The 18,628-nt window shown below is 46.5% G+C and overlaps 1 protein-coding gene across 1 annotated transcript; it reads right to left on the bottom strand.

Annotated features, from left to right (window-relative positions):
* Nucleotides 1-5,779: 5,779 nt before the first annotated feature.
* On the bottom strand, nt 5,780-17,367 carry RTL9 (retrotransposon Gag like 9). Its single transcript, XM_070290923.1, has 3 exons — nt 17,181-17,367; nt 7,448-11,940; nt 5,780-6,903 (listed from the first exon to the last, which is right to left on the bottom strand). The coding sequence occupies exons 2-3, from the start codon at nt 11,861-11,863 to the stop codon at nt 6,787-6,789; spliced, it is 4,533 nt and encodes a 1,510-aa protein (XP_070147024.1). The 5' UTR covers nt 11,864-11,940; nt 17,181-17,367; the 3' UTR covers nt 5,780-6,786.
* Between the last annotated feature and the right edge of the window lie 1,261 nt (nt 17,368-18,628).

The following is an 18,628-nucleotide window of genomic DNA, read 5'->3' on the forward strand; positions in this document are numbered from 1 at the left end:
CCACCCCTCTAGGTTGATACATAGCCCCTGTTTGAGTTTCCTGAGCCATACAGCAAATTCCCGTGGCTATCTATTTTACATATGGTAATATAAATTTCCATGTTACTCCTTCCTTGCATCTCACCCTCTCCTCCCCTTTCCCTCTGTCCATAATTCTATTCTCCTATTTCTTTTTTAAAAGATTGATTTCAAGGTTACTGCATCCTTGGAGAGAGAAAATACTCTGCGATTTCAGTCCTTTTTAATTTAGAACTTAATATTTCATTATATTTTAAACCATTCATTTTGAACTTTAAGCAACAAGGATATGCTGTACAGCACAGAGAAATATACCAATTATCTAATAATAAATGTAAACAGAGTATAATATATAAAACAACTGAAGCACTATGTTGTAAACCTGAACAAATATAATATTGCAACTCATGAATATATCCATAAAAAATTTTAAAGTTAAAAAAGAATTTATCAGTACCACTGTTATTGGATGTAGAAATCTGTGAAGGATTTGACTCTCCGCAAAACAATGAGAGATAAGCTAAGAGGATCTACAAAATTCCAACCTCTTGACCCCAGCTATAGTGCTTTCTTTAGGTCAGTCATGACAGAGTTTGGTAAGTTCTAAATTATTTTCCTAGCAATTTCATTTCCCAGTTTATTCTTATTCTCCCAAAGTGTACTATGGAGTTCTTCAGAAGCAGTTTATGTGTGATATGCAATAGATAGAGTGAAGAAACCGATACACCCATCCACTACCTCTAGTATACTTTCCCCATGTATTCCAGTTCATTTACATATTTTCCACATATCCTAGTTAATCAAACATTTAAATATATAAATGAGGACTGATATATAGTACAGAACTGGCAAAACAAAAATTTCACACACATTTCAATTTTCTAATTTCCTGGTTTTTTAAACTTTTAAAACATTCATACAGGAGAACAAGATGGCAGAGGAATAGGTGGACGTGGAGTACATCTCTCTCCATGGATACATCAGGAATACACCTTCAGACACAGAAGTGCATGCAGAACACCAGCTGACAGTGGACAGGAGTCATGGACCAGCAGAAAATAATATACAGACCCACCCAAACCTTGGTAGGATGAAGGAACTAGGGGCAAAAACAGGAGTGTTAGTAGGACTGGACCTGCCCTCGGCAGGTGGGGGAACTGAAGCAGGGGTCCGATCCCCACATCAGGGCAATTGTCTGAGTCAGAGGAGAAGCATTTAAGGCTGAGAGTGAAACAGCTGATCTGTGGCAGTCTAAATGGAATGAGAATCAGACAGTCCTTGCAACCATACATACCCAAGACAGGGATGCAGATCCCCTGGAAGGTGCAGCAGCTGGTAGCTGGAGTTTAGGGATTGTGGAGCAATCCCAAAGTGAGGGCTGCTGTAACTGTGGAGAGACTTATCAAGGGGATGTGAGGAAGGAGACTGTGGTGGGAAATGCCTGTGGAGGAAAGCCAGGCAGCCATGGAAGCTAGGCGATACTGCTGAGTCACGTTTGGGGATGGAGCCATCACCATAGCCTCTCTCCCCACAGTGCCAGCATTGGCAGCTGAACAATAGAGAGGCTGGCCCAGCAAGCACCTGGCGCACTGAACTACAGAGTAGGACCCCACCCAGGGTGCCCCTTTAAGTGCCTGATGTGCCAATGTAGAGTAGAACTCCAGCCAGGGGGGCCCCTATATGTGCCTGATGTGCCAAACAACAGAGAAGGTCCCCAGGCAAGGAAGCCCTCTACGTGCCTAAATAGGTGGAGCTATGGAGACAGACTGGCCAAAGAGGCCTTCTGATCGCCAGCTACAAGAGGCTTGAGAAGAACTCTGATGGGGCCACAACTCCTGTGGTGGAGGCAGTCCATGTCCCTGCACACTTGGTGCTGCCAGGGTCCCCGCAAGCCAAGCAGCTGTGCCACCTTCACCCTCAAGTCTCACTGGGGCAGAGCTGCCACAGGCAAAAAAAGTCTTGTGCCTCTGCATGCAGGGTCGCTTTGGCAGTGTCCTACTCTTTCCGACCCTGGAGACAGTGGCCTGCCAGGCTTCTCTGTCAGGGAGCAGGGTTCTCCAGGCAAGAATACAGGAGCGTGTTGGCCAATACTGGTTTCCATGACTGCAGCACAGGAGCGGCCCTGAGGAGATACCCCACGTCCAAGGGCAGAGAAGCCCCAGCAAGATGGTAGGAGGGGCGAATTCACGTTTAGAATCACACTCCATCTCCACCAGAGACACTCAGAGGGCTCAAACAAACCTTGTGTGCACCAGGACCCAGAGATCCCACAGAGACTGAGACAGAACTGGGTTTGAGTGTCTCCTGTGGAGGTACAGGTCAGCAATGGACTGCCACAGGGGCAGGGGCCCTGGATGCAGAAGACTTGGGTATGGCATAAGCCCTCTTGGAGGAGGTCACCATTAATCCCACCATAGAGCTGCCAGAACTTACAAAGGACTAGGAAATAAACTCTTGGAGGACACAAACAGAACGTTGTGTGCACCATGACCCAGGAAAAAGGAGCAGTGACCCCCACAAGAGACCAACCCAGACTTGTCTGGGAGTGTCCAGGAGTCTCCAGCAGAGGTGTGGGTTGGTGGTGGCCTGCTGCAGGGTTGGGGGCACTGAGTGTAGCAGTGCATGCATGGGGCCTTTTGAAGGAGGTCGCCATTATCTTCATTACCTCCACCATAGTTTCAGTTCAGTTCAGTCACTCAGTTGTGTCCAACTCTTTGTGACCCCATGAATCACAGCATGCCAGGCCTCCCTGTCCATCACCAACTCCCGGAGTTCACTCAGACTCATGTCCATCGGGTCGGTGATGCCATCCAGCCATCTCATCCTCTGTCATCCCCTTCTCCTCCTGCCCCCAATCCCTCCCAGCATCAGGGTCTTTTCCAATGAGTCAACTCTTCACATGAGGTGGCCAAAGTATTGGAGTTTCAGCTGCAGCATCAGTCCTTCCAATGAACACCCAGGACTGATCTCCTCTAGGATGGACTGGTTGGATCTCCTTGCAGTCCAAGGGACTCTCAAGAGTCTTCTCCAACACCACAGTTCAAAAGCATCAATTCTTCAGTGCTCAGCTTTCTGCACAGTCCAACTCTCACATCCATACATGACCACTGGAAAAACTAAAGCCTTGACTAGATGGACCTTTGTTGGCAAAGTGATATCTCTGCTTTTGAATATTCTCTCTAGGTTGGTCATAACTTTCCTTCCAAGGAGTAAGCATCTTTTAATATCATGGCTGCAATCACCATCTGCAGTAATTTTGGAGCCCCCCAAAATAAAAGTCTGCTACTGTTTCCACTGATGGGACCAAATGCCATAAATAACAGGGAGGGAACACAGCTCCACCGATCAACAGAAAATTGGATTAAAGATTTACTGAGCATGGCTCCTCCCATCAGAACAAGACCCAGTTTCCCCCTCAGTCAGTCTCTCCCATCAGGAAGCTTCCATAAGTCTCTTATCCTTCTCCATCAGAGGGCAGACAGACTGAAAACCACAATCACAGGAAACTAACCAATCTGATCAAATGGACCACAGCCTTGTCTAACTCAATGAAACTATGAGCCATGCTGTGTAGGACCATCCAAGACAGGCGGGTCATGGTGGAGAGTTCTGACAAAATGTGACCCACTGGAGAATGGAATGGCAAACCACTTCAGTATTCTTGCCTTGAGAACCCCATGAACAGTGTGAAAAGGCAAAAAGATAGGACACTGAAAGATGAACTCCCCAGGTCAGTAGGTGCCCAAAATGCACTGGAGATCAGTGGAGAAATAACTCCAGAAAGAATGAAGGGATGGAGCCAGAGCAAAAACAATACCCAGCTGTGGATGTGACTGGTGATAGAAGCAAAGTCCGATGCTGTAAAGAGCAATATCACATAGGAACCTGAAATGTTAGGTCCATGAATCAAGGCAAATTGGAAGTGGTCAAACAGGAGATGGCAAGAGTGAACATAGACATTTTAGGAATCAGCAAACTAAGATGGACTGGAATGGGTGAATTTAACTCAGATGACCATTATATCTACTACTGTGGGCAGGAATCCCTTAGAAGAAATGGAGTAGCCCTCATAGTTAACAAAAGAGTCCGAAATGCAGTACTTGAATGCAATCTCAAAAGCGACAGAATGATCTGTTTGTTTCCAAGGCAAACCATTCATGGTAATCCAAGTCTATGCCCTGACCAGTAATGCTGAAGAAAGTAACACCCAAAAAAGATATCCTTTTCATTATAGGGGACTGGAATGCAAAAGTAGGAAGTCAAGAGACACCTGGAGTAACAGGCAAATTTGGCACTGGAGTACAGAATGAAGCAGGGCAAAGGCTAATAGAGTTTTGACAAGAGAATGCACTGGTCATAGCAAACACCCTCTTCCAACAACACAAGAGAAGACTCTACACATGGACATCTCCAGATAGTCTATACTGAAATCAGATTGATTATATTCTTTGCAGCCAAAGATGAAGAAGCTCTATACAGTCAACAAAAACAAGACTGGGAGCTGACTGTGGCTCAGATCATGAACTTCTTATTGCCAAATTCAGACTTGAAGAAAGTAGGGAAAACCACTAGACCATTCAGGTATGACCTATATCAAATCCCTTACGATTATACAGGGTATGATCAGGCTTCATTTATTCCATTTATCTCTAGTGACATTAGCTTAAAGGACAGGAGAGGCAAAAGCCAAGGGGAAAAGAATGACTGGGGCGAGAAATGAAGCAGAGACTTGTGATCGTTCTGCATTATCATGGTGATCAGAAAATTAGTTTTCATTTTTAAGACATTTGCCCTCCCCTATATAGGTTCCAGACACAACTTGTGATTCTGCATCATCAATTTCTTTTTCAGGAAAGTCAACAGCCCTTTCCCTGAACTGAGAGCATCTCTGGCTGAACATGGAGATCCAAAAATCCACTCTGGCCTGGACTGGACCAGGTGTGAGCCAACAGGGTCAGATAAGAGAGGAAAACTGGGTCCCCAGAGCCCCACTACCTAGAATTCTGGTTTCCCAACCAGCTGAACCCTCTTCCTCCCCTACCACCCCCCCCCCAGGCCCGAGGAAACAGCACTGGTGATTGATGCATCCACAGGCAGCCCACAGAGCCAGATTCTTCTCTATGTCACCATGGGGCTGCCAATTTGTCTGCTAATCTTTGTTTTTTCTGAGAATCACTTTTCTCTTCCTGGAATCAGATCCAATGTTTAGGGTAACGGAGCAGCAGACTTGAACCCTCAGAGAAGATTTGGTCTCTGTGCCTCTTTTCATCCCCACTGTCCTGACCCTAGATTGAGTCATCTGAAGAGTCAGTCACCTGTACTATTGCAGTGCTTGCTGCCATGCTCAGGCACTCGGTCATGTCCAACTCTTTGCGACCCCATGGACTGTAGCCTGCCAGGCTCCTCTGTCCAAGTTAATTTTCTAAAATGTGTTTCTAATCATGTCACTCCTACTGTTTTTAAAAGATCTTTGAGTAACCCAATTACATGGACTATTATTGAATAAATAAATTTGCTCTGTTAGTATCAAATTCCCCATTATCCTTATTTCCTGTCTTTATAGCCTTCACCACGATTTCAACCTATCTTACTTATGTGTTTTCTTACTTATTGTCTGTCTCCCTCTTCCATTGGAATGAAGTTTCCATTTGATCAATGTTCTTATCTGTCTGTCCCCAAAACAGTGGCTGACACGTTAGATAATAAATATTGACTGAATGAAGGACTCAATAAATCAAATTCTGTTAGCCACAGTTAATTCTTTTTTTCGTAAATGAACTTTATTTACTTTAACGATTACAAATGTAATACATGCTTACTGTAGAGAATCTGGAAAGTACAGAGAAGTAAAAAGAAGAACATTAAAACACCCATAATCCCACCACATTAAGGCAAACACTGCTCACATTATGTTCTATCTATGCCTGTTTAAAGACCAAGATCTTTATCAAGAGTGCTGGCCACAAAGCACAATAGCCAAGGGGAGTGAGGGCAATTAACAACTGAGGAGGTCACCCAAAGGTCAGAGCTAGAAATTTCACACTGAGGGACAAGACAATGGCCACTGACAATAGATCAAGACTTCAAAAGTTGAAACAGAAGAACAAGTTGGGTTACGGTAAGAATGTAGTGAGATGATGCTTGTCAAGAGTTTAGCCCACTACCTGTCACATAGTACATAAACAATAAACATTAGCTATTACTAAGATTATTACTATGCGTCAAAACAAATGGTTCAGGATGGAGACTATAAACAAGACAAGGGCCTTGGAGACCAAATTTAAGTGCTGTGAGTTGGGGCATATAGGGACAAGTATACTGGATGAAAAGGATGGTATTGGAGTGGGCATCACTCTCCTTATGGGCTCCCTTGCCAGGTGAAATGGGACCAGGGCTTCCTCAAGTTTGCCTGATGACATGTGGCAAGACACTCTAAGGTGTTTTTGAGGTAGGACATAGTTTCTCCTGCCTAGACTTCTCCCTGGACCAAGAACTAGCACTGTCCTTGTTGGTAATGGGAGTTCGGAACTTCATACACTGAACATTCTTGAAGTCCACATTCTGATTGTTGGGGCAGGTTAAAGGCATGTGGGGTGAAAGAGAAGGTCAAGTCAACCAAGTGGGGGATAGGGTGGGATGCACCTGGAGAGGGTGCTGAAGGGGGAAAGGCCACAAGTTTTAATGATATAATTGCATGAAATGAGTCTAGGAACCAGTCCTCAAGTTAGCAGCCAACTTGGATATCACAGGAGAAGAGTCCAGGTAGCATTACTTGTTAGTGGGGGCCTTCTGATGGCCTGTGCTCTTTCGAAGGTGGTCGTGCAGACCCTCTTGAGGGTCTTCATGCTCTTTCAGGTAGTAACAGCGTTTGGGAACATGCTGGTGCTGGGAGTAAGAAAAAAAAAACAAAAACAGCAAATGTAAGAGCCATGCTTACTATGACAAGTGGGGTTCTACCTGGATAATTTCAATCACTTAGCTTGTCAAGGAACTTGGCCAATGTACCTTATTTGAATAAAAAGTGTGACCAAGAACTAAACTGGTCAAATTCCCTAGTGACCTGGGTCTACAACACATGTAGCTGTAGGTGGGACCCAGCCTCCAAAACATGACCCCTCTTTTAGAACTGGACCTGGAATCAGTAGTAGCGAATTGGGACTGAGCCCACCCCATTCCCTCAGAAGATTTAGACCTTTAATCACCCCCACGCCCTGAGTATCTTGGGTAGGGCAAGCTCCACAAAGTTAATGGAGTTTGGGGTAATATGCCCAAATTAAGGGCCTAATCAGGCCCGCTGATGAAATCCCAGGTTGGGGTTTATGGTCTAGGAGCTCAATGCCTCTCCCAGCCTCTTCCTTAGTCTACACAAAGGAGCAGGATGCCTTCAATTTTCTATTCAGAAACCTTGAGTGTATTTCCCCGTCATTACCTCCTCGGTCTGCTGCTGGGGATTCAGTTCATTCTCCATTGCCTCCTCACTATTCCGCTTACAGGGTGATGTCAGAACCTGGCTGGAGCTGCCTCGGGAATTCTTCTCTCCGGCCAGCTGGCACTCGGTATAGAGAGACCTATCTATCAGCTCCTTTAGGCTGCCAGCCACCTTCAGGAAGATCCGGCCCATTTTGGTGGCAATAGCTTCAGAGAGTCCTTCCAGGAACCTGGTCCGCAGAATGGCATCGGACCAAGACAAATGTCGGGCCAGCAGAAGGAAGTCAGTGGCATACTGCCTGACCGACTTCTGGCCCTGCTTGGGATGGCAGAGAACCGCACTGAGGATGTCAATTTCAGACAGGGAGTCATATAAGCCCTGAGATCTTCTCAGGAAAGATTTATCTTCACGGGTGAGGGGGTTTCCTACCTCCATCTGCAAGATGGACCACCTCTCTGCTGCCCCCAGATGAAGAGACACCAGAAAAGCCATTTTCTCTGAATCATTCAAAAATCCCTTCATTTGCTTCTCCTCATCAATCTCCACCTCCTCTTCCACAGGGCGTGAACCCCGGGCTGCTTCTTGTTCTTCTAAGAGGTAACAGAGTGCTGGGGTCAGCATGCCAAAAGATGGGACTTCCTCTGATGGTGGCTTTACTGTTTTGGGGGGGGTGGTCGTCGCGTGTGGTGTGGACTTTGATCCAGAGGCTGTGACATTGATGCGAGGGGCAGATGTTTCCCCAGAGTCTGTGGCTTTGATTCCCAGGGTGGACATCATTCCAGGGGCTGGGGCTGCCATCTGGGATGCAGACATGGCTGCTGGGACTGTGGCCCTCATTAGTGGCATGGACATCCCCCCAGAGGATATGGGTCTCAGAAGTGGCATGGACATCATTCCAGAAGCTGAGGCTCTCATAAGTGGTGTGGATGTGGCTCCAGAAGCTGAGGCTCTCATAAGTGGTGTGGATGTGGCTCCAGAAGCTGAGGCTCTCATAAGTGGTGTGGATGTGGCTCCGGAAGCTGAGGCTCTCATAAGTGGTATGGATGTGGCTCCGGAAGCTGAGGCTCTCACAAGTGGTGTGGATGTGGCTCCGGAAGCTGAGGCTCTCATAAGTGGTATGGACGTGGCTCCGGAAGCTGAGGCTCTCACAAGTGGTGTGGACGTGGCTCCGGAAGCTGAGGCTCTCATAAGTGGTATGGACGTGGCTCCGGAAGCTGAGGCTCTCACAAGTGGTGTGGATGTGGCTCCGGAAGCTGAGGCTCTCATAAGTGGTGTGGATGTAGCTCCAGAAGCTGAGGCTCTCACAAGTGGTGTGGATGTGGCTCCGGAAGCCGAGGCTCTCATTGGCGGTGTGGACATCTTTCCTGAGGTTGCGTATGTCGTTTGTGGCAAGGACGTTGATCCAGAACTCACAACTCTTGTTTGCAGTGTGGACATTGCCCCAGATGACAGGCTTTTCATTAGTGGCATGGATGTCTCTCCAGAAGCCATGGCAGACATCAGTGGCATGGGTGTTACTCCAGAGGCCACGGCTCTCATGAATGGCTTGGACATCCCTCCCGAGGCCATGGCTGTGGTTTGTGCAGTGGCCATCTTTCCAGAGGCTGGAGCTCTCATGAACTCTGTGGACACATCTTCAGAGACTGAGGGTCTCCTCGGGGGTGTGCACATAATTCCAGAGACTGGAGCCCTTAATAATGGCGGGGACATCACTCCCAAGCTGGGGGCTCGCATGGATAGCGTGCACACCTCTGCAGATGCTGCTGTGGGCATCTGTGGTGCAGATGTTGCTCCAGAGGCTGGGGCCCTCAACAATGGCATGGACACCCCTCCAGAGGCCACGGCTGTCATTTGAGGCATGGACATCACTCCAGAGGCCGTGGATCTCATGAGTGGTGTGGACATCGGCCCAGAGATTGGAGCCCTCATTTGTGGCATGGACATCATGCCAGAGGCTGTGGCTGTTCTCTGCGGAGTAGACATTGCTCCATAAGCTGGGGCTCTCAGAGGGGTGGTGGCTATCTCCCCAGAAGTTGGGGGTCTTGTTAGTGCTGAGGACATTTCTCCAGAGGGTGAAGCTCTTGTGAGAAGTGTGGATGCCTCTCCAGGGTTTGAGGCTCTCATCAGGGGTGTGGATGCTGCCCCAAAGCTTGGGGCTCTAATTTTTGGTGTGGACATCACTTCAGAGGCTGGGGCTTGCATCTGCATTGTGGACATCCCTCCAGAGGTCATGAATCTTTTGAATGACATGGACATCCCCCCAAAGTCTTGAGTGCCTACTGGCTGACTTGGCATCTTTCCAGAGACTGTGGATCTCATTAGCACTGTGGGCATGGTTCCAGGGCCCGGGGCTCTCGTTAGGGGCATGGACATGCTTCCAGAGGCTGCGGCTGTCATTTGTGGTGTGGACACGTCTCCAGAGGCTGGGGCTCTCATTAGTGGTGTGGACATCCCGGCAGAGGCAGCGTCTGTCATCTGTGGCATGGACATGGCTCCAGAAGCTATGTCTCTCATTAGCATTGTGGAGATCTCTCCAGAAGCTGCGGTTGTCATTTGCTGCATGAACACTGCTTCTGAGGCTTTGGATGTTGTTAGTGGCTTGGATAATGCTCCTGAGGCTGTAGCTTTCATCGGTGGCACGGACATCACTCCCGGGGCTGTGTCTCTCGTCAATAGTGAGGACATGGATCCAGAGGCTTTGGCTGTCATCTGTGGGGTGGACGTGGCTCCAGAGGCTCTCATTTGTGGTCCAGCTGTCACTCTCGAGGCTGTGGCTCTCCTTTGTGACCTAGATGTTGCTCCAGAGACAGGCGCTTTTATTTGCAGTGTGGATACTGACCCAGAGGCTGGGGTGGTCATTTGTAGCATAGATACTGTTTCAGAGACGGGGGCTGTGCTGGGTGGGATGGACATTGCCCCCAAGGCTGGAGCTCTCATTCTTGGTGTGGACTTTGCCCCACTGGCTGGGACTTTCATAAAGCCCGTGGATGTGGTTCCAGAAATTTGAGCCGTTGTTAAGTGTGTGGACATTCCTCTAGAGGTTGCAGTTGGCACTGGCTCTGCAGACATGGTTCCAGAGGTTGTGGCTGTCATCAGTGGGGTGGACAGTGCTGCAGAGTCTGGGACTGTATTTAGCAGCGTGGACATATTGCCAGAGGCTGGGGTTCTCATTTGCAGTGTCGACCTTGCTCCAGAATCTGAGGCTCTTGCTGACGATACAGACATCTCCCCGGGGGCTGTTGCTCTCGTTGGTGGAGTAGACACAATCTGAGAATCTAGACTTTGTGTTAACTGTGAGGACATAGCTCCAGAGCTTTGGGCTGGCATCAGCTGGGTGGGCATCCCTCCAGAGGTCAGAGCCATCATTAGCTGTGGGGACACTGCCTCAGCATCTGGGGCTGGCTTTGACAAGGTGGGCATTTCTCCAGCTTCGGGGACTGACAGGAGCGGTGAGGATATGGCTCCGGAGCCTGGAGCTGTCATTAGTGGTAAAGACTCTACTCCAGAGTTTGGGCCTGACATTAGCTGGGTGGACATTTCCCCAGAATCTTGGGTGCTCGTTAGCTGGGTGGACATTGCTTCAGAAGTTAGGGCTGACATTATCAGGGAGGAGATCGCTTCAGAGTCTGTGTCTGACATGAGCAGTGAAGAGATCTCTCCAGAGACCAGGGCAGTCATTAGCACTTTGGACATTGCTTCAGTGTCTTCATCTGTAATTTGCAATGGTGACATTCCTTCAAAGCTTGGAGCTGGCATTGGCTGTGTGGACATCTCTCCAGGGTTAATATCTGGCATTAGCAGAGGGGAGAGCTCTCCAGAATCTGGGGCTAGCATCAATGGTGTGGCCATTGCTTCAGAGGATGAGGCTGACATTGCCAGTGGTGATATGTCTTCAGAATCTGGTGTTGCCGTTAGTGCTGTGGACATTGTTCCAAAGTCAGGAATCGTCATCAGCCCTGGGGACATTAATCCATACTCTGAAGTGGACAGCAATGGAGACAATGTTCCAGAATCTGAGGCTGGCATTAGCAATGGGGACAGCATCCCAGAGTCTGAGGTTGGCATTAACAATGGGGACAGAGCCTCTGAATCCGAAGTTGGCATTAACAATGGGGACAGTGCCCCAGAGTCTGACAAGAGCGGTGAGGACACAGCTCCAGAGTTTGCTGTTCCCATTAGAGGTGCAGCCATGGTGTCAAAGGCTGGGGATGTCATCAGCTGTGTGGACATCCCTCCAGGGTCTGATGCTGAAGTTGAGACCATAGGCTGGACACTAGAAGGCAGAATTTGGCCCTCTGCTCTGCTTTCTAGCATTGGTCCAGAAAAGGTCGTCTCCCTATTTGGGGTGTCGTCATTTTCCTCCCTCGGCACATTGCTGAACTGCAGTGAATTTAAGGGTATTGATGTATCTGCCATGGCCAAAGGACAGTGTGTAGAGAACCTCTAAAGCAATTATATCAGGGGTCCTGTTGAAGCCCAAGTGGCAAGAAAATCTGTAAACAGGAAACAAGTTTAGCAGTCAAAAGGCAATATCAAAAAGATGAGGAAATAGACAATGATTCGTGATGGAGACCTCTTATGTGTTTGCTGGCTCTGTGGCATCAGAGATGGGCCTCTCAGGTTAAAGAAGCTGTATGGCATTAAACAAATTCAAAGCTGGAGCAACTATCCTTTCCACCTCTATCCTTTTCAAACCAACCGGCTCAGTCACACAGCACACACTCAGTTTATAAAAGCTATCAGCACTGGCAACTTCAGCAGCCCAGAGCCTGGGAGGTCCTGGTTGAAATGAAACAGCAGCACCACCTTCTGGAAAATTGTGAGAAGTGCAGGTTCCTGAGCCATGCTCTCTCCCACCACAGCACTAGCAAGCCAGCCAAGGGCCTGGATGAGAACACCCTTCACCCCAGGATAACTATTAGTTCCTAGTGCTCACTGAGTCCTGCTCATGCTTTAATTCCCATTTTACTACTCTAATGGACCTAAATGTCTTCCTCAGGAAAAGGAAGGCATTTAACTGATCAATGAGAGTAGCATTGTACAAACTGAAATTCCTGTTCATTAACATTTTGATTTTTAACAACAAAAATCACCACTACTACTACCACCTACTGCTCACCTAGTGTGTTCAAGGCAGTACACTTTAGCGTCTGCAGTGTACCAGGATGTACAAGCATTACACATTGGAATCTTACAATAATAGTATTATTCCCATTTTACCAGTGTGCTCAGATTAGTTGGGGTTGGGGTTAGAATAAGACCACTGAAACACTAGGAACTGTTTGTCTTTGACTATCACTTACTCATTGGGGTTGCCTAGCCTTTGGCATTCCTAAAGCTACATTCAGTTATCTCTCTGATGTCCTAGATCTTGGTTCACTTGAAGCTCAGTCTATAGGAAGTACAAACTTCAAGCTTCTCTGACAACTGGGTAAGAGTGAGTGGATAAGCCCAGAGCCTCACCCCTCTGGCCCACTCCCATAAGCAGCCTCCAATGAGGATTCTTGGCACAGAACTTGGAAACTAACACACACATTACACAATGTTGACATGTCCCCTCAGCCTGCTCATGCCCCCAGTGGAACACTTGCTCATTTGGGACAATGTCATAAAACTCATCAATCTGGTGCAGCATGCCTCCATAATAATATTGAGAATGCTAGCAACAGAAGTGCCAAATGCTCAACATTTCTTGAGCATATGATGACTGGCAAGTACCCTACTGGGCACCTTACATGCACTGTCTTACTTGGTCACCACAGCAACCCTGAGAGATTTTGGTCTTCCTCAGTGACGGTCATCCTCAAAATCCTCATCTTACAAAGGAGAAAACCAAGGTCCAGAGAGGCTTCATAATTTACCTGCAGTCACTTGGATTCCTAGGCCCACCCAGCTCCAGAGACCCCTACTCTTCTCTGCTGTGCTATAATGACCCACCCTATCTGAAATACTGGCCTCATGCTAGGACCGTGATTACTCTAATAATTGGTGCAATGGGAAAGATGGGTCAAAAGGGCAGTTGTAGATAACCACCCCCACCTACCACATCTTCAGAAAAATCCCTGAACATGCCAGTTTCCCACCAGGCAAAACCCGGAAAGATCTTACCTTGCCAGTCAGGGAGAAGAGAGGGAGTATGTCCTTTGTGCCCCTAGTTGTTTTGGTCTGGCCAATTTACTTATGCCCCATGCCCAGCCAGTTCATTAAAGTAAGACCCAGTACCAGCAGCTGTTCTCTGCAATCTCCCTTAGCTATCCCCTGCCACGCCCCCCTCCTGCCCGCCAGCCAGCCAGCCTGCCCACCCGCCCACCCGCCCCACTGCTCCTGACTTGCTAGTGCTTGCTCTGTCTCTCTGGTCCCAGATTCCTGCCTCTATATAGGCTCTGACATTTGCCTCTGGCCGCATTTCACTTGACAGCCCTCCAGAAGCTCCGCTTTAGCACTTGGCCTATGCAACTCCACCCTTCTTCCCCTAGCCCCCAGTAGCTGCACCAGGCCACTCTGCCCACCTCTGGCCATCCCAAAGGGAAGAGGAGTCACACAAGTAAAGAGATGAGACCGAAAGGGTCTTGGCTCAGGAAATGAGACGTTCCCTCTGTGGCTGAGCGGACACCAGGGTCATGGGAGCCAGGCGCTACCACCAGTGGGCCATGGAAGAGCAGGCAGGGGATAGAGGGAACAGGGCTGAAGGCTGAGTGGAGCAGTGGAGAAGAGTGGGTTCAGGTGCAGGGTTTGGAAGGATGGGCCATGGGGCTTAAGAGAGCCCAGCAATAGTGACAACTAAAAAGCCAACTGGCCCTAGTGTCAGAGACTTGGAGGGAAATCTGGCAACTAGCTACCCCGCCATAGGGTTAGAATTCAACAATGAGGCTCCACAGCATCCAGACAGCTGGCAAGAAAAGCATGCCAATCTTAAGCGTACCAGGTGAGAACTTGCTCATAGAAGCAGGACTTCAGCCTTCTTTCTAGAACTAGGGCACAAGATCAGGGTAGAATTAACAAAAAGGTCTGCCAGAGCCTTCTGCATCAGGAGCCCTCCAACCCTTATACTAAGGGCAGAAATGGTCCCTGAGCCCCGAATATGGCAAAGCCTTTAGGTGAAGTTGAAGTACCCCAGGGACTCAGAATCTAGGGGCTGGGTGGAGACATTCAGCTCGTTATAAACTTCCCCATGCTGCAACAACCAAAGATAATTATCACCCAACAATACCTGGGCACTCAGGCTAAGCACTACACTTGTTTTATATCCACACCTCGTGGCCACACCTGCAAGGTAGGCACTGACGCCATTCCCATTTATTTTATGCTTTAGAAATTTTTTCCTTCATTTTCTTTTTTTTCAATTTTATTTTTTATTGAAATACAATTGATTTATAATGTTATGTTAATTTCAGATGTTCAGCAGTGATTCAGTTTTATCATATATATGTGCGTGTGTATAATATATTATTTTACAAATGGTGAGAGGTGCTTGGAGAAATTGTAACCAATATCATAGAGCCAGCACATGGTAAAGCCCTCATTTAAGCCCAAGTTAGTCTGATTCCAGAATGAGACTAATTTCCTCTCTTGGTAAACAGACAAATGATTAGAAACACTGCCCAAGTACCACCATGTTCTTCCTACCCCCCAACTAATGGCTGAATCATCATCGTGATAATAATAATAGTAATAATAATAATACCAACTGACTTAGAACTCTTGCTACATGCCAAGAACTACACTAAGGGTTTTACATGCATTCTCTCATTTGATCCCAACATCTATCCTGTAAGCTAGGTGTTTTTAATTCTCAGTTTACAGATAAGAAAACTGAGTCTTGGCGAAGTGAACTGACATGACCAAAACCATACAGCTCCATTTGACTCCAGAACTCACTTGTAGTATACTACTCAAAGAGAAAACTTCCAGTCACTCTCTCCCTACCCTAAACCAAAAAGTACTCACAGGGAACCCAACAGCAATAATTATTATTATTATTATACTTAATAATAACAGCTAACGTTTACTGTGCCAGGCACTGTGCTAAGCACTATACATGCAAAATTTCATTTGCTGCTCACAGCAGCCCTATGAAGTAGGTATTATCACTCTCATTTTCAGATGAGGCACAGAGAGATTTGTTAGCTTTCCCAAAGTCACATAGCTAGAAAGCACTGTTGTTTATGATCATAAAAACTTGGAAATTACCTAAATGCCAGTGTTAGAACCCAATCCACTGAATGATTAAACAAATCATTGTACATCTGCAGTGTCCAGTGAAAATGATTATCTGATTTTTATAAAATAAATTTGTATTTAGAAAAAAATACAGTTTGGAAAGATGTATACCAAAACGTTAACAGTGCTGAGTGACTGGATTAAAGAGAATTTTAACTTTTGTTTTTCTTAGCTGTATTCTCTCATCTGTCCATATAAATATTATTGTATTAGAAGAAAAAAATATTTTTCTTTCTTTTAAAAGGTATGTTCCTCTACAGTTCTATCTCTAACCCTCTCCTCTCCTCTCTCTAAGGGCCCCCAACATCTCCCCACCCAAGTAACCTTTCTCCTCCAATAGGCTTAATTCCTGTATCAGTGAGGTCCTTGGTCAGTAGTGACCTCTGAAAACTGTCTCTAATGGCTTACTTTTATTTTTTATTATTACTTTTTAAAAATCTAATTTCTTATTTTTCTACTTTTATTTATGCCTAAGAATTACACAAGTAATCTAGAAATATATTCTCAGGATAAAAACTTGAAATCCTACCTACAGATAAAGCCAGTACAGATAAAGCCAGTCCTGCACCTACCCCACCCCACCCCATCCCCTCAAGTTCCATTCCTCTGTCTGTTCACAGTTGGGTGTGTCTCCTTCCAAACTTTTTCTAGCTGCAATGGCATTTGGAGTTCATATCATGCAATTGCTTGCAAAACCCAGGGTGTGCAAAGAGCTCCTGTTAGAAAACCACTCTGACTCTGGACACTCAAGGAGTTCAAGTTCTGGTTCATTGTGACCATTAATCATCAGCCGTCTTCTAAGATGGCTACCTAGCAAGACTGCTTGCAGGCTCAGGCCATTTGGGTCCCAGATTTTCATTTTGTTCGTGCCGGTGTCTCTATAGACACAGAGAGGGGAGGCCTACTAAGGAAGGAAAAGCCCAGAAACTGCTGCTTAGCATCTCAGATCTCTCACGTCTGGCCCAGTCTACACTGATCAATACAGCTAGTAGGAAGTGTCACACACCTGCTGCCTCACAAAAGTTAATTGAGTTTGGGTTAGCTGCTCAGGGAAATAAGAATAAACAAGAGACAGTTCAATATGTCAACAAATAGCTCTCCAGCTCTTGAAAATAAATTTTTCCTGAGATTCTGCATGATAGCCTCTCCACTCCCCTCCCCTTCACCCCGGCACTAGCAAGCAAGCATCAAGATAACAGAAAAGAGACAACCTCAGGGTAGAGAAAGACCTGATCTACTTGAGGGTCTGCCACCTCCCTCACCCCATTGCTCACCCCACTTCTCCAATAGCCCAGATGCTTAAAATGCCCACCTGGCTCTTTATAAATCAAAGGGGCAAAGAGCTTACATTCACAGAATCCTCACTCTGCCAGGCATTGGGTTAAGCTCTTTACATATATCACATTATTTATCACACAACAAACCAATGAAGTGGGTTTTTTTACCCTCATTTTATAAATCAGCTTAAAAAAAAAAAACCCAAGTGGAGAGAAAATAAAATCAAGTAACTCACCTGGGCTCCCACAGCCAAGAGTGGGTGAAGCTGGGCTTGTCACTCGCGACTGTCTGACTCAGCTGGTGCTCTTAACTCAAAGGAGAGTCACACACTGTCTTCGAGTCTCTGAAGGGCTGTCATATGGAAGAGAGGGTAGGTGTGTTCTGGGTAGCTCCAAAGAGAAGGATTTGACTGTTAGTTGGGAATTACACTTTCATTGGATGTGCTGCAAATTCCCCAAACAACATGTATATGCATGTCCAACTCTATAGGGAAAAAAACATTATAAGAAGAGCAAACGGAACTGCCTTGCATTAGCTGCTGTCCTGTGCAATCAGAGAGAACAGGAGGGATATCAAAGGACTGCACATGGGCAGCATCCCAATTTTCTTAAAGAAGGAAACTACAGACCAGTATACTGTAAACTCCAGAGCTGCAAGCTTGATGTCAATTCTTGGAGAGATTCTGCCGCAGATTATGAAGCAGGTAATTTATAAGCACTTAGAATGGAAGTGGTGATAGAAGGTACCTAGAGGTTCTAGCAGAACTGAAACCAATTAAACCAGGTTCCCAAGACTGGCAGCTATCACAAACCAAAAATCTAGGGAGACTGACAGTAGGTTGCCAGGTTTTTATTTCTCCAAGTAAAGGAACAAGCAAGACAAAACCACCTCAAATTATCATTTCCTAGAAAGGGTTTTCTTTAAACACAAAAAGAGAAGCAAACAATCTCAGAATAAAGGACAGTTCTTTCAATGAAATAGGTTTTGCTTTACAAAACACTGGCTACATCGTCCTCAGGCTTTCTCACTGCACCCGAGGACTGCAATAATTTTCCTAGAGGATGGGCACTTATCCAAGGACCTTCTTTAGGGAATCCCTCACAGCAAAAATATCAACAAAGATAAGATCAGATACCTGTAAGACAGGAAACATTTCTGGCCAGAACTGGGAAGAACAGAGTTTGACCTTAGCCTAAGTGAGGATATTAACATACATAAATAAAGTGTCCACATAAAGGAGCATGAGAGAAATAGAACTTGCCAAGTGCAAATTCAAGCCCTGCTGGGCAGGACTTGGCCAGCGCATTTGACTTTTGCCATCCCTTGGACCACCTGACGGTCGTGTAGGAATATTTGCCTGATGCCATTAAGCATTTGGCTCACAAACCAGCTTCTGACTTGAGACACTCCAAGCAGCCTTCAGACTATTACTTGTCTCTCCAGGGAGAGTTCCTAAAGGCAAATGAATTCTCAATTGGCTCAATACTACAGCCAGACTGGGGTTCTACAACAATCTAGAAGGTAGCTTCTAGCCTTGGTCCCATCCTGTTCAACCCTTTCATCAATGGTGTGAAGAAGAGCACAGATGGATCTTTTACACAACTATTCTAGCGCTGCGGAGAATCTCTATGTTTGGGCTAGGAAGTAGATTTACATTTTTAAATCCCATGATTTATAATCTAT

This window comes from Ovis canadensis, chromosome X (assembly GCF_042477335.2).
Source record: "Ovis canadensis isolate MfBH-ARS-UI-01 breed Bighorn chromosome X, ARS-UI_OviCan_v2, whole genome shotgun sequence".
Taxonomy (NCBI): Eukaryota; Metazoa; Chordata; class Mammalia; order Artiodactyla; family Bovidae; genus Ovis; species Ovis canadensis.